Source organism: Sceloporus occidentalis, unplaced genomic scaffold (assembly GCF_023333645.1).
Source record: "Sceloporus occidentalis isolate IW3139 unplaced genomic scaffold, rSceOcc1.0.p SCAF_14, whole genome shotgun sequence".
In the NCBI taxonomy this organism is placed as follows: domain Eukaryota; kingdom Metazoa; phylum Chordata; class Lepidosauria; order Squamata; family Phrynosomatidae; genus Sceloporus; species Sceloporus occidentalis.
Window position 1 is genome coordinate 16,810,172 of NW_028316994.1, and position 15,415 is coordinate 16,825,586.

Below are 15,415 nucleotides of genomic sequence, written 5' to 3' on the forward strand. Positions count from 1 at the left end.
TACTATTGTTTTGTGGATTTGGGACATTATTGTATTATCTTTCTGTTTCTAGATGGCCGAAAATGTGCTCACCATTGCTTACGAGAACGGGGTCAACCTCTTTGACACGGCTGAGGTCTACGCTTCTGGCAAGTATGTCCGCCTATTACATACACCTTCAATATCTTCCAAAAAGCAAAACAAAACAGGGCATGGTACTCCAAGGATTGCCCACTACTATCCCCTGTGTGCCTGTGGGTTGCATAAACTCCCCACAACAGGCAGAAATTCAACCCACGGAGCTCTGTTGTGTCTTTGTGCCAGGGAAAGAAACTGGCATCTCTTGGAATTCTCCCTGCCACACTGCAAGGAGCAGTAAATGATGATGGTGATGATATTATTATTATTATTATTATTATTATTATTATTATTATTATTCCTGCTTTCCCCCCAATATTGCAACTCAAGGTGGCTTCATCATTGTTATTTCATGACATGTGCACTTTAACTTTTGGCAAGTTAAATGAGAATGAGAGGCCACCAATATTCCTAATTACCAAATGCCCAGCTCAGGTCTTGCAAAGTCAGAGCCATGGCTTCATTGATGTCCATCCACCTGTTCTGCGGTCTAAGGAAGTAAGCTGAAGTCTATGAAAGCGCATGCTACCAACTTTTCTCTTTCGGTTAGCCTCAAAGGTGCTACATATCCCTTTGCATACCGTTTTTCCAGACTAACTCAGTTATGTCTACTTTTTAATATATCATATTTTGAGAAAATTATTGTTTTACAAGATAAAGGTTTCTCTATGTGGGCAGGACTATTTTATTATTTGCTTTTAAATCTATTTTTAAATGTTTTTTTTTTAATTCTATAGACACCCAAATACCATTTAGTCATACCTTATTATATATTCTGTGAGGTGCCTAGAGTCCCAGCTTTGGGGGGAAAGCAAGGCATAAATAAAATAATACAAATGCAATGCAGTGTAGAGGCACAGAAAACCTGACCCACACCTACTCTGTCCCTGTGTGATTTAGCCCTAAAGATACGATTTCCCTAAAGATAAATGCTGAGAACCATACCATTTGTCTTGACAACTCTAATCCTTTAGTCTCAGGAAAACATCCAGGGATAGCCGTGTTGGCCATACAGCAGATCCAATAACATCCAAACAATGATATCTATATGGGGCCAACCAAAATGCGCAATATACATGTTGCAAGCTTTTGAAGCTCCACTGGCTTCTTCATCAGGCAAGGTGCTAAAAACCATACAGGAGGGGAAAAAATTGAAGATGTTAGTCATATGCCTGCATTTTGCTATCTTTGTTCTCAGATGGTATGGAGGGGTATTTCTTGCAGGCTGGAACCTCCTCCTTCTGACTCTGGGGATACTGGGAGGAGAGTCTCAAATTCCAGGAAATTTAACATCCATTTGCAGCAGAAATAGTCTCAGGTATCTGCAAAGAGCTCTGTAGGAAAGGTGCCTTTCCATGCCCCCTCCCCTTACGCTACCTGATCTCTTCTATGTTTGAGCCTTGCCTCAAATATCTGGTGATAATCTACTCCATTATTCCTTCCCTTGCTCCCAAATCCTCCTGGTCTTCCTTCTTCCTTTTCTTCTCTCCCGATTCTCGCATATTTGGGGCACGCTGCCTTGTTTTACTTCTGCCTGCCGGACACTTTTGTGGCAAAGCGCTGTCTCAGGGCTTTTCGGGAGGCAGAAATGAGAAACCCATGACATGATTCTGTCAGGCCAGATTTGTGGGCTAGCTGACTCTAGAGGAAGGGCTGAGGAAGAAAGCGAGAGGCAATCTGTCACAGGGTGAGGTGAGGTGATGGGATGACGGAGAAGACTTGAACAGATGATGCAGACAGACCAGGACTATTCAAGGATAGGTGGCAGATGCCCACACCAGCAAGAGCAAGCTGGCATGTCTTAGGTGTGTATTTGTAGTCTCAGAATTGCTCTGCCTACTGTAGTCCGAAAGGGTAACACATACACACTCACACTGCTGTAGTTCCCCCAAAAGCAGTATTTCTAAGCACTGGGGTGATCAAGAATGTGGTACCATTTTAATTTTCATATTGTAGTCTTGAGACCATCTGACAAGGGATCCCCAGACACAAATGCAGAGAGGTGTATTATAAAATACAGATGAAATGGAGTTCAGGGGGGAATTGGACCATATGCCTTCGCTGCTGAAGCTAAAATTTAAAATTATTTCATAGTCCAGTAGCTGTCGGTTGCATCAGAAGCAAGATGTTTTGTGGCACATGGAAAAATAACTAATTTATTGTGGTGTCAGTGTCTATGGATATGAGGAACCACTTCCTCTGATGTATGAAGATTTATCTTGGCGGGGGGGGGGGGAGCAAATGGGCATAAAAAACCAGCCTATGACATTTTCTCTGCAAAATTTAGGTATAAAGTACAGGAAATAAACATTGAAACATTTGACTGTAGCAGAAATGAGTGATAATGCACTGTCTTCTTATTAATTTAATGCCTGTCATGCCTGGGAGAACATGGTCTCAGTTGAGTCCGTCTCATTGATCAAACTTGCAGATACATTCTAGTTCAGCAGTCCCACGCTGGCCTTTTCCTTTAAGGCTCTCTTATGATATTTGGCAGAGTATATAAGGTTCTCCCAGTAGAAACACAAAGGTGAACATGACAATTAAGCTGAACAAGACCAGGGAAGACCTATCAGTACTGAGTGATGGTCCAAAAAGCTATCTTGTGGTAAGGATCACAACAGAACACTGTCCTCTCCTGATGGCGTGCAGTGAAAGCAAAAATATGACACCCTCCAAGGCATGCCAGGCAAAAGCCATCTGCTACCTTCGGGTACATGTTGGGACCTATTGCTCCAGCTGCAGCTTTCATACTGTTTGACATTTTTTTTTATTTGTGCCAAGGCCAGCTAAGTGACTGGAATCGATATAAAAGCCCACATTTGAATAATATAGTCAATCCACCACATTTGCAGCTTTGACTTTGGCAGAGTTGATTATTCAGGGATTTCATTAATATGTTCTCTCTAGGATCTTCTGGTGGAAGTTGACCATAAAATCACATTGGAAGACTGAGAGATTCCTGGAGAAAACACTTCTCTAGGCATTTGTAGATCCTCCCGCACAATTCTATGGTCAACTTCTGGCAGATGTGGACCATAGAGTTGTACTGGAGGACCCAGAGATTCATAGAGAAGTGTTCTCGCAGGTTAAAAAAATAGTGTTTTTTTATTTGCAGGGTTTTTCTACTTTCATGGGGATCCTGTGCCCCTAACCCCAGGGAATGTGGAGGGCCCACGGTATTGCTGATTAATCCACCAGAGCCAACCAACTCCTTTTAAAATGTTTATCTCTCTCTCTCTCTCACTGTTTTCATTCATCAGAGCAGAAAAAACCTTAGGGAACATCCTGAAGAGCAAAGGATGGAGGTAAGTTCCTTTCTGTTCGCTTAAAAAAATACTGTATATGAACCCTTGTGACAGCTTCCTCTTATTTGTGATTTTATGGGGATGCTCTAAATCAGCTTTCCCCAGCTTTCTAGATGTATTGGGGTGCAACTCCCATTGTCATCAGTCAGCATGGTCACTGGAATGATGGGAGTTGTATTCCAACACATTAGGAGGGGTTCCCCCATGCTGGGAGATGCAGTCCTAAAAATCTTCTTCCCTTACAAGCCTTTCCAATAATTACTGGCTTTTTGTGGTTTTACAGGTTACCCGGTATTCCAAAATCTGAAATACCCCAAAATCCAAAATTATCTGCATGGGTGGCTGAGATAGTGACCCCTTTGCTTTCTGATAGTTCAGTTTACACAGATTTTGTTTCATGCACAACATGATTAAACTATTGTGCATAAAATGAACTCCAGGCTATGTGTATAAAGCATATACAGATCAAATGAATTCCATGTTTAGATTTGGGCCACATTTGAAGATATTTCTTTATGTATATGCAAATATTCCAAAATCTTAAAATTTAAGTAATCCAAAGCACTTCTGGTGCCAAGCATTTCGGATAAAGGAGACTCAACCCGTACTAATTTCCCCTCTTCTCTCTGCTCTTCAGGCGTTCCAGTTATGTCGTTACCACTAAAATTTACTGGGGAGGCCAGTAAGTAGTCAAAATTCCTGGGGAACTGAGGCAGGGAGGGGACGCAGGGGCAGGAGGCTACTCAGGAGGAGTGTGTGTGTCAGTGTGTTAAATTTCACACAGAGACAGTTGTACCATCTTTTTAGTTTTTTGTGGGTTTTTCGGGCTCTGTGGCCATGTTCCAGAAAAGTTTCTTCCTGACGTTTCGCCAGTATCTGTGGCTGGCATCTTCAGAGTTGTACCATCTGTTCAATTGCATGTTGAACTCATTTGCAGCAATTGCTGCAGGATAAAAACAGAAAGTGGGGGGAGGAGAGAGAAACCAGGACATTTTAAAAGCAGTTGAAAAAGTGAGATGGCAAGAGAATTAATTGGGACTGTTGGAGGGTATGACACAGAGAGGTCTTCTGGGGATGTACAAACCCAGGAACATCAGAGGAAGAGGGGCAGAAATAAACCCAGCTTCCTAATATCTCAATTTTTACAAATTTGTTTCCTTCTTGTTTTCTTCCAAGGGCTGAGACAGAAAGGGGCTTGTCGCGGAAACACATCATTGAAGGTAAGACCTGAGGGTGTGGGTGGGCGAAGACTGGAAATGTTGGGAGGGAGCTGGAAAGGGGCAAATCATGGCAAATGCAGGAGGTAGATGAATATGAGGGTGGTAGAATCAAGGACCAGGGCGATAACATTCCCTAAAACATTTCACAAATGAAAACTGGGAAGTGTGTTTGGCCAAGCCACATCAGTGTGGTGAAGATGGCTGATGTTATTAATGTGTCAGTACACACAAGCCAGGAGAGGCTGCAGCAGTTTGCTTTTGCCTGAGCCTACTAGAAAGAGCAAGATTTTACACCTTCCTAGCCTTCCTCTCCCCTCTGCACTGAAGAAGCTGAGTGCAAATTCCTTTTGCACTTTGAACTCTGGTTGCAGTAATTCAAGTAAGCTAGGATAAAGGAGGAAAATGTGAGAAGATTAAAAACTGGGACATTTTAAAAACTATAGGACAGCAGAGAATTAAGCAGGACTGTCTTTACTAAATCCAGATAGTTGGAAGGTATGTGGTAAAAGCAAGGAATTATTTGGGGGTACAGGAGAGTTTGGGGGGAAGGATTTGGGGTTCATTTGAAGCAGACTTCCCCGACTGGTAGTTGCCTCTGCTGAGGATGATGGGGACTGTCCCCCCAATTGAAGAATACTAGTATAAAAATCAGGTGAGAGGAAGATGAAGAGATGAGATTTTATGGAAACAGTGTGGCAAGTGTTGAATTGGGAAAGAAGATTATCAGGAGGTTTTGGAGCCAGCAGCCCTAAATGTGTCTGTGGGTGGGTGGGGGAACTGGTATCCCTAAGGATTTTGGGGCATTTGTGAAACTCCTTATCTCAAATGTGTGCCCCTCTGCAACCCTTTTTGCCACCTTTTTTAGGGCTAAAAGGTTCACTGCAGCGGCTTCAGCTGGAATATGTCGACATCGTGTTTGCAAACAGAATGGACGCCAACAGCCCCATGGAAGGTGAGTGGAAAGCCCCCTCCCTGTTTCCCCAAACATACAACCACCCCCTGACAGCTTTAAAAGGGTTCCGACAAAGCCACAGCCTCCTTCCCAGCCTTGTGTGAGCAGCTTGGAGGAGACCCAGACCCTCCATCCTAGTGTGCTGTGCAATGTATCCCATGAGCTATAGCTTCCCCCCCCCCCCCGCCATATCCTTCTTGAGAAAAGGCCTTCCAACACCCCGATTCCCACAATTCAGGGGTTCCCTCTCTTTCAGTTTCCCATACATGTGCCATCCGTACTTTTCTATAGCGTTTGGCCTTGCAGGGAGGATAATCTTTGGGGGGAAAGGACGCTGTTAATCTTATTTTTCAAGCAGTGGGGATGGGGAGGGAAACGGAGTGGAGAGAAAGAGAATGGCCCAAGGGCCAGATAACGGGATCCACAGCAGAATACCCCCAAATCTGACGTGTTTCTCTTGCTGCCAAACCCTCCTCCCAATTCCAACCTTGGCTCATTGGTTCTCTCCTTCCCCTCCTGCAGAATGCGACCCGAATTTCCGATTGCTCTTGCTGGAAGGTACTGCAGACCGATTCCCACCACCACCAACTTCCAAAAAATCTGTCCATCCTATTTGCTGCCCCCCCTCCCCAGACCTTCCTGAGCCCCATACCTCTCAAGGCCTTACAACAAAGAGACAAAAATACCAAATACATACATCACAATTGTTTTTACTGCTGTGATGAAAGGAAGCTACTTTGGGAGGAGATGTCAAATTCCCTTTGGGTTGCAACCAAGAGCATGTTTTGCTCTGTTGGTGGGGGGGGGGGGGGGGCTCTTTATCAAGGAGATTTTCCCCAATTCTGAAGAGGTAGTGAAGGGGAGTGTGGTCTGTTGGATTTCTGCCTGCCATGCTGCTTTTTCTCAAGATGCTCAGAAGATGTGACATTTTTCCTTATATGCACCCAAAAAAGCCTATGCGCTGTTGTGGTTTGAATGTTGGGCTATGACTCTGGAGACAAGGGTTCGAATCCCCGCTCAGCCACAGAAACCCACTGGGTGGCCTTAGGTCTCAGAGGAAGGCAAAGACAAATCCCCTCTAAATAAATATAGCCAGGAAAACCCTGTGATAAGTTTGCCTTAGGGCTGCCATAATTTTAAAACTACTTGAAGGTATACACACAACAACAACAATAACATATCCATTTAAGGCGTTCTTCAGCAGTTATTTAAAATCAAAGTTCAGATATTTCTGGACCAGGAACTCTGAAACCATATACAGTCGCCCCTCTTTTCTCGCGGACTTGAGGTCCATGGTCTTGAATATTCACAGAGGGATGACTTCCATTATTTCAATGGGGTGTGCCCCCGCACCACATACCCCACACACACTAGCGGGCACACGTCCCATTCAAGCCTATGGGGCTTGAATATAAGGGAGTCTCCAATTTTGCAGGGAAGTCCAGAACAGATCTCCCACGAAAACGGAGGGCTGACTGTATAAATAAAAACAGATGCTTGGCTTTTCTTTAATAATAAAACAACAATTTTTTGAGCATCTTGATATATGTCTCCAGTTTCTTCTGGGGATGCTCCCCAGTTTCTGCTTCCCTTGTTGATTTCTCCCTGCCATGCTGCTGTTATGGGTAAATTTTCCCAGCATGAAGATGCAACAAGCAGGAGGTTTGTTCTGTTGGACTTCTGCCTGCCGTGCTGCTCTTATGTTTAGATTTTCTCAGCATGGAGATTCAGTGGAGTTTGCTGTGTTGGATTTTGACCTGATCTGCTGCTCTTCATGGGTACAGGGACCCTCCCAGTAACAAAGGTGGCAACTCAGTTCATCTTAAGATCAAGGGTGCTTTTGCTCAGAATAGCCATGTCTACCCCAGAGAGGATGCTGTTGTTGTGGGGTCTGAAGGGTGGGGAGGCTGAGACTTCTCAGGAGAAATGATCTCAGCTTTCTTTTCCCCAGATAGTCTGACTCCATAGCTCAGTGCCCTGTATGCAGAAGGTTACAGGACCAATTCCCTTGCAGTGTCTACAAGTGATGGCAAAACTCCCAGCCTGAGAGAGGCTGCCAATGAAAATAAAGTGGGGGCTTTTGTCAGATGTTCTGGACTACAGCTCCTGCCATCCCTATAGAAAACAGTCTGGCGAAATCTTCTGGAGCAGTTTCCTGACTTTCTAACTTTGATGCTGAATGGAGAAAGAAAAGCTGGGGACATTGCCTTTTTGGACAATAGCTCCCAGAATCCCCCTTGCCACAAGTGGCTGGGAGGATTCTGGGCATTATAGTCCAAAATGACTTTTGTAAGCGCATTTTAAAGTCAGTTTCAAATGTTTACAAAAATGGCTAAGACTCTGCTTTGTGGTGGCTTCAAGATATCACCACTTATAATGAAAAAGCAGGAGCCTATTTATGAGATCAATGGAGATACCATATAAATAAATAAATTATTTTAAGGGTGCATCAAAACTGATTGAAGTCCCATATTTTGTTCCTGTTCTTTCTGATTTTATACTGAGTTAAAATAATCTGAACCTTTGGAGATGGAAAAGGAAATCTCTGATAATCGATACACAAAAAGGGTAGGGGTCTCAGAAATAAAATTGGGGGCAAACAGGAACGAAACCTGGGACTTTCTGGTCTTTTAAAATCAGTCTAGGTGCGGCCAAAGTAGACTCTTGAGAGATATGCAGAGCCGCTGTCCCCTCCTGAGACCCATGCTCCTCTTGGCATCTCATAATATCCCTCCCATAACAGTGGCCCGACTTGTGCCACAAAGCCTTGTGCACCTTTTTGCCTCATGAGGTAATGCCTTCCTCTCACATTACTAACAGCACAATCCTATTCATGCCTACTTGAGAGTAAGGTCCATGAAATAATGGGGCTTACTCTCAGGCTCGTGCCTTTTGCCCCTTAAATTACCTCCCCTTAAAAAAGCAATCCCTTTATGACTATCCCATACTCTTACCCTACAGAGATCCCACTTTAGACCTATAGAGATGGGACGGTGGGCGATGGTGGTCAGCGTTGTAAAGAGAGTGAATGAATGTGCTGTGGATTGGCATGCTTTGGTTTCCTGCTCTGTAAAACTCTTTGCCACTTAGTGTTGCCAACTGATTAGAGCATGCCAGCCTGGCTGCCTTTGAAATCTATAAACAAAGCTGTTCTTGCCACAAGGAGGGCCACTCTGTACTGTAGATACAATTAAACAGGCAGAAGCAGGGGGAAAATAAAAGTTGGCACCCCCTGTGCATGTTTCTATCACAAATATAAGAAATTCAGGGGCCTTTCTAATGGGATTGGAACTCGCCATTGAACATGTTTTGCAAGCTGGAAGGCAGAGAGGGAAAACAAGACTACTTTAAATTTAACATGTTAGGACATGCTTTTACAGAAATTTTTGACAGCTGGCTGTCCTTTTTATTAAGGAGGAATTAAAAATGTGTGATTCAATAGGTTTTGGAGAGAAAACCTAAGTTATTATTGGGGGAAGGCATAGAGCAGGGGTAGGCAACCTGCAGCCCGCGGGCCAGATGCGGCCCGGTGAGGACTTGGGACCGGCCCCAGCCCGGTCCTGCTGCCGATTGCCGCCGGGGCCTTTGGGGGGCAATTGTCTATAGAAGCCTCAGAAACATGCATTTATATTAACATTTTTTTAAAAATCAGCAAATTTTTTCACGTGTCCTCCATTTTTTAAAAAAAAGTGTCTTCTATTTGAAAATTTTGTCCTACATTTGTCCCGGTTTATTTATTTAATTTTTTAAAAAATTATTTAATTATTTATTTTTTGGCTTCAGCCCCCCAGTTGTCTGAGGGACAGCAACCCGGCCCCCGGCTCAAAAAGATTGCCTACTCCTGGCATAGAGTGTGACAAGAGAAATGGCATCCCAGCAAGTTCCCACTCTTACCATTCCTTTCTCACCTACAGAGATTGTACGAGCCATGACTTATGTGATCAACCAGGGGATGGCTATGTACTGGGGTACCTCTCGGTGGAGCGCAATGGAGATCATGGTAAATTCTGCCTCTGCAGAGGTGTTTGCAAGCCCGAGCCCATGTGCATTGTGCATTGACTTGGCACTGATGTGCATTGACTTGGCCATGACTGGCCCATTCTGATTTTCTTCTGCTTCCCTCCTCTGAACTAGGAAGCGTATTCAGTGGCAAGGCAATTCAACCTCATCCCCCCTGTATGTGAACAAGCAGAATATCACATGTTCCAGAGGGAAAAGGTGGAGACACAACTCCCGGAGCTCTACCACAAAATTGGTAAGAGGAAGGATGGGAAAAAGTTGCTCCGGGGTGATGTGGGAGAGCAAGAAATGGAGATAGGGATGACAGCCTGTGGAAATGAAGGGATTTCACACTGAGGATGGAGCAAGCTTGTTTTCTGCTGCTCCAGAGGTTAAGACACAGAGCAATGGATTCAAACTACAGGAAAAGAGATTCTATCTAAACATTAAGAAGAACTTCCTGACAGTAAGAGCTGTTTGACAGAGGAAGATATATGGAAGTGGGGTCTCTTTCTTTGGAAGTTTTTAAGCAAAGGCTGGATGGTCATCTGTCACAGGGAGTACTTTGACTGTGTATTGCTGCATGACAGGGAGTTGAACTGGATAGCCCCATAGGGTCTCTTCCAATGATTCTATGTGGAGCAATCTATGTATCACATAGGAAATAGGAGATATATGTGTGGGCAGGGGCAAAACTGAGAAAAAGTTACTACAACTCCCAGAATCCCCAGACAGCATTGCCATGGTGCTGGTAGATTCCTGCAGCCGTAGCCACCCAAAATAACATTTGTAAGCTCTGTTTAGAGGGGGGGAAAGGACACAAACTAAGGACCCTTTCACACTACATAATTATAGCACTGGACTTCTGAGATGTGTAGTTTGGCCAGAATCTCTGGCTGAGAATTCTAAATGCCCTTCCCTAAACTCCCAAGTCCCAGGATTCTGTGCTATGCAGCCTGGGCCATTGAAGTGGAATCATAGTGCTATAATGATGTGGTGTGAATGGACCCTTAGTCTGGGAAAACTGTAGGTCGCAACCTGTCTTTTTGGCTTGTCCTGTTAGGGGTCGGAGCCATAACCTGGTCTCCTTTAGCGTGTGGACTGATCACAGGAAAATATGAGGACCGAGTCCCTGAAAACTGCCGTGCTTCCATGAAGGTATGCTGTTCTCCAGCCCCTCTGCCTCGCTTCTGCCTCACACTTAAATGGCATGGGCAACTGCCGGGGCTGGGCAGGGACGTAGCCAAGATTTTAGGAAGGGGGGGGGGGGTTCCAGACTAAGTGCCACCATTATAAGGGGGCTTGGGTGCGGTGGCGCAGCAGCACACACCATTCATTTTTCTATTGGAAGGGGGGGGTCCAGACCCCAAGATCCCCCCCCCCCTTGGCTACGTCCCTGGGCTGGGCATGCTTTGGCCCTCTGCAAGGCCTTGGAGGACTCTAACCTTTTCTTTGTATCTTCTGAAACTGTAAAAACTTTGGGGTATTTTTGGGGGGGCAAATGTTCAAGATTCAAAAATACCTCCTGCAACCCTGGGGTGGGGATGGTTTTACCCTGGTTTTAGCCTTCATTGAGCTGTTTGAGATCCTCTTTTTTAAACCGGGAAGTAAATTGGAGGTTTTCTCAAATGAATCAAAAAGCCCACTATTGAAGGATTGCCTTTCTTGTCTCCTTCTCCCCGCAAACATCCCCCTGGATATTTTAATTAATCTGAAATGGTTACAGCGTTAGAGAAGATGCCATTGTCATGCCTTGGAAGTCTTAATCTTCCATCTTACAAAGAGGCACTATTTGGACGATTTCCTTCTTGGGACTCCAACTCCCAGAATTCCCCAGCCATGCTGGCTGATGGATTCTGGGAGCTGTAATCCACACACACACACAAAAACCCTGTCCAAACTACCCAACAGTGGTTGGGAAGAAAAGGGACACTACATCCCTTTAAGTTCTGTTTGCTCCCTGTTGCCACCTTGTATGATCCAGCACTAAGGACCAAAACTGGAAATAAATTATGGGGCCCAAATTAAATCCGGTTATTCCTCCAAGCCCCTCTCTTCGTTTTCCTTCCCAAACAAAACAGTAGTGATTACTGAAGCTTCAGAAGGTCCTCTTTTTCCTCTCTGAAGTCCTTTTCTCCTCCCCCCATGTTATGTCATGAACTGGTACATACTTGCACTTCTATGCGCCATCCTGACCCACTGCCATCCCTGCATACTATACGTTTTCTTCCATAGGATTTCCCCAATGATTTGTTTTACGTGAGACATTAATCCATGTTATTGCTGTAAAATAAGCTATATTGGTGGTCCGTGATGCAGCAGATGGTCCACAGCCGAGAAGCATCCCATCCCTTTCACGGACGGGATCCATCATCCCCTCACGACCAACGGTGGAACTGGGCCCTTCAACAATTCATTCTACACAGATTATCCCTGGCTAGCAATAATTCCCAAGGGGCCAGGGCTGGGTGCATCCCCCCCCCCCCCCCCGATCCCAGAATGAGGCTGATGGAAGATGAACTCGAAACAACAAAAAAATCAAAGCAAGACAAACCAAATGTGCAGGCCTGACCCATCTCCTCCTCCCATAGCTATGAGAACTGTACAAGCAGATTAGTAACAGAAAATAATTTGCTCCCAGAGTCTGTTCTTAGCCTTCATATCTTTTCCCAGCCTCAGATGGCTGAGCTAATGCAAATAAAAGAAAATAAAAATCTAACAAGGTCACTTATTATACAGATTAATCCTTGCAATGCTATTGGAAAGCTGTTCATGTTTGGCCATTATGCTAGCAAGGACTCCAAAAGCCACCTATCTACCTGGTGGCAGAGGACCCCAGCATCCCATATCGCTTCTTGTTGGCCTCCCTCCTCCAGGGATATCAGTGGCTGAAAGAGAAGCTGCAGAGTGAAGACGGGAAGAAGCAGCAGGCGAAAGTGAAAGAACTCCACCCGATCGCAGAACGCCTGGGCTGCACTGTGGCACAGCTGGCTATAGGTGAGGGGAACATGGGAGCTGGTGTTCAGCAAGGAGTGGACTTACGGATGTGTTGGCATGAACAGGCCTGAAGTGCCCCTGGAAGTGTCTGAACTACAGAAATAATTTGGTTTGATACCACTTTAACTGCAATGCCTCAGTGCTATGGAATTCTGGCCATTGCAGTTTGTTGTGGCTCCAGAGCTCTGGTGCACAAATAAACTAGTGTCCAGAATTCCATGAGGCATGGTAGTTAAAGTGGTGTCAAACCGGATTACTTCTGCAGTGTGGATGCAGCCTGGGCCATATTCTAGATTCAGTCTTTGAGTAGGCAGCCTTAGAAGGAGGTGGGCTATTTGACATGCAGCTACAGACATTAACAGATGTAGATGAGAAATTACTCAGCTTCAAAAGTTACTTTTAAAAATAATTTGTTATTGACTTGTGAAGAAGCTCTGAAGGAGGCCATCATTCACTCATTCTGTTACTCCTTATTCTGCTGTAACTTTTTCTTTCCTGGGGAAAAGGGGCTGGGATATATTTATAAAAACAAAGAAAATGTCCTGAAATTTAGGAGGAAATCTTACAGTATTCTGGGAACACTTTTTAGCCTCCCAAAAAGTAATGAAGAAAGTTAATGAATAAACTTTACATGAAGAGGGGGTTGGAGTAATGAAGTAACTGCTTGTGTCCTTTATTTCCAAAAGGACTTTTTAAAAAAATGCCCTTGTTACAAGCAACAATGCTTTTTTATAATGTGTTATTTTATTTCAGGGCATTTTAAAGGAATTGTTACTGGGTATCTCTTCTCCCGTTCAAAAAGTTCATGAGTGGAAATTACTCCATTACATAAAGTCCTGACATGCAGACCATGTAGAAAGAAATTTCTTTCTTTTAAACAAGACCTGCAAATACTTCTACACCCATCAATATCCTAGCTATTTTTATTACCCTTCCACACCAGAAAATACCTGAATTAAGAAGAATAATCAAAACTTCAAAAAATTGGTTTAGAAATACAACTGGCCTCAGATAAAGATTGCAAAAGATTTGGGATTTTTTTTATTCTTGGTTTGCAGTAACTTGCAGGAGGCATTGAACCAGGTGAGGATCATGCCGTCCACTGATTAAATTGTAGGTGGCCATTTGGTGCCACTGGGACAAATGCCAGGAGTGGGTTTCCATTCGGACACACAACTGATTCAAAACATGCCTTGCTCTGCTTGACAGTCATTGGGGAGCAGAGATGAAGGCAGTCTAGAATATGCTCTCTGGAAGAATTAGGAGAGCAAAGAATCTAACCCATCCCTGTGCAAGATAAGATTGAGATTGTTTACTTATATCCTGCCTTGACTCCAGTTCTGGAATCAAAACAGCTTACAACACATTTAAAAAGCACATTGGTAAAAGTTCACAAAATGCAAAAGTTATAGAGATTAAATGAGCAAAACAACAACAACACTAAAACCAGATTAAAGCATACCCCATTAAATACACACTGGCTGACATAATGACACAGCAGTTGGGAAACCCTGCACATTGCTTCGGTGGGATGAGCCTTATACATCCAATTCGTCAAATGCCTTTTGAAACAGAAAAGTCTTTACTTGTCTGTGAAAAGAAAGCAGGGAGGGTGCCAGTCGAACCTCTCTGGGAAGGGAGTGTCAGAGCCTGGGAGCTGCCACTGAGAATGTGTTCCCACCAGCTGTAGCTACGAGGGTCTCCCCAGCAGATCACAAAGCAAGGGATGGTTCATAAGGAAGAACATGGTCCCTCAAATGACCTGGACCTGAGCTGTATAACCTGAGGAAGGCTAGCTGCTGCTGAGTAATTCCTTACCATCCCCTCAAACTTTATCTTCCTCTGGGAGCTCCAGAGGAACTATCACAGCCAGGGACAACAAGCATGGAGATTTTGCCCAGCTTTCCTTCCTTTCCCCAGCCTGGCTTGGGGCCTGACTAACTGCTGCAACTGGGCTTGGGAAGCCATTTCCCCTCCAGCCCAGTTTGCTGAGGGCCTTTGTAAGTCATCACAGGCCTTTCCTGGCTTGCTTACTTTCTGTTTGTGGCAGCCTGGTTGCTGCGTTGTAGACTGGGGGAAGGAGGGGAGGGAAAGAGGAGACCGGCGAGTAGATGACTAACTTCTTTTTTGGCAAAATAAAAGATTACATTAACAGAATGGCTTTTTAAATCATATTTGTAAAATCTAGATGGGAGCTGTAATCCAGTCCATATGTGAGGCACCAATCTGGTAATAGCAACATTAGAAGAGTGTAGATAATTCTCCCGTTTCTTACCTTTCTTTCTTTCTTTCCCCTGTTCTTTTCCCCTAAAAAGCCTGGTGTCTCCGCTCTGAAGGGGTTAGCTCCGTCCTCCTGGGGGTCTCCAGCACCGATCAGCTCATTGAGAACTTGGGATCTATTCAGGTGAAGAGAAAGAGGGGAACATAGTGTCATGTGGGAATGGGGACAAGGCGGATGCACAGTGTGAAATGGAGATCAGGGTACTCCCCAAGGGACATCTGGGCAAAAGTGCCCAATGTGCTTTGGAGCACTCTTGCTGTAATGGACAATATCAGCCTATGTTTAAAAACAATCAGTTGTATCCCATCAAATGCCTGAGAGTAGGAAAATGTCTTAAATACAATAAAATAAACATTATCCTTGTACCCCGCCTTTCTGCTGCAGCCATCAAGGCGGCTTACATGACTAGAATATATTGATTGGGTGCTGAAAAAATAACGATGTCTGGCTCTGGTGGGTCTTGCTGGGGAGGACATTTTATGAACAAGAGGGGCCACAGCCAGAAAGGCTCCACCTTCTGAGCCAAATGCAATTTTATATT

General features: G+C 44.4%; 1 protein-coding gene across 5 annotated transcripts in view; it reads left to right on the plus strand.

The window, feature by feature from the left end:
- Positions 1-15,415, plus strand: part of KCNAB3 (potassium voltage-gated channel subfamily A regulatory beta subunit 3) — a 46,325-nt gene that overhangs the window by 27,871 nt on the left and 3,039 nt on the right. For 2 of the 5 annotated variants that reach the window (XM_089479613.1, XM_089479615.1), the window contains exons 4-14: positions 53-132; positions 3,381-3,425; positions 4,063-4,107; positions 4,602-4,645; positions 5,511-5,597; positions 6,120-6,155; positions 9,512-9,597; positions 9,732-9,852; positions 10,660-10,754; positions 12,473-12,593; positions 14,909-14,997. In XM_089479613.1, coding sequence (XP_089335739.1) covers positions 53-132; positions 3,381-3,425; positions 4,063-4,107; positions 4,602-4,645; positions 5,511-5,597; positions 6,120-6,155; positions 9,512-9,597; positions 9,732-9,852; positions 10,660-10,754; positions 12,473-12,593; positions 14,909-14,997 — 849 coding nt within the window. The remainder of the gene's footprint in view (positions 1-52; positions 133-3,380; positions 3,426-4,062; positions 4,108-4,601; positions 4,646-5,510; positions 5,598-6,119; positions 6,156-9,511; positions 9,598-9,731; positions 9,853-10,659; positions 10,755-12,472; positions 12,594-14,908; positions 14,998-15,415) is intronic. The other 3 variants (XM_089479614.1, XM_089479616.1, XM_089479617.1) reach the window with 2 other exon arrangements.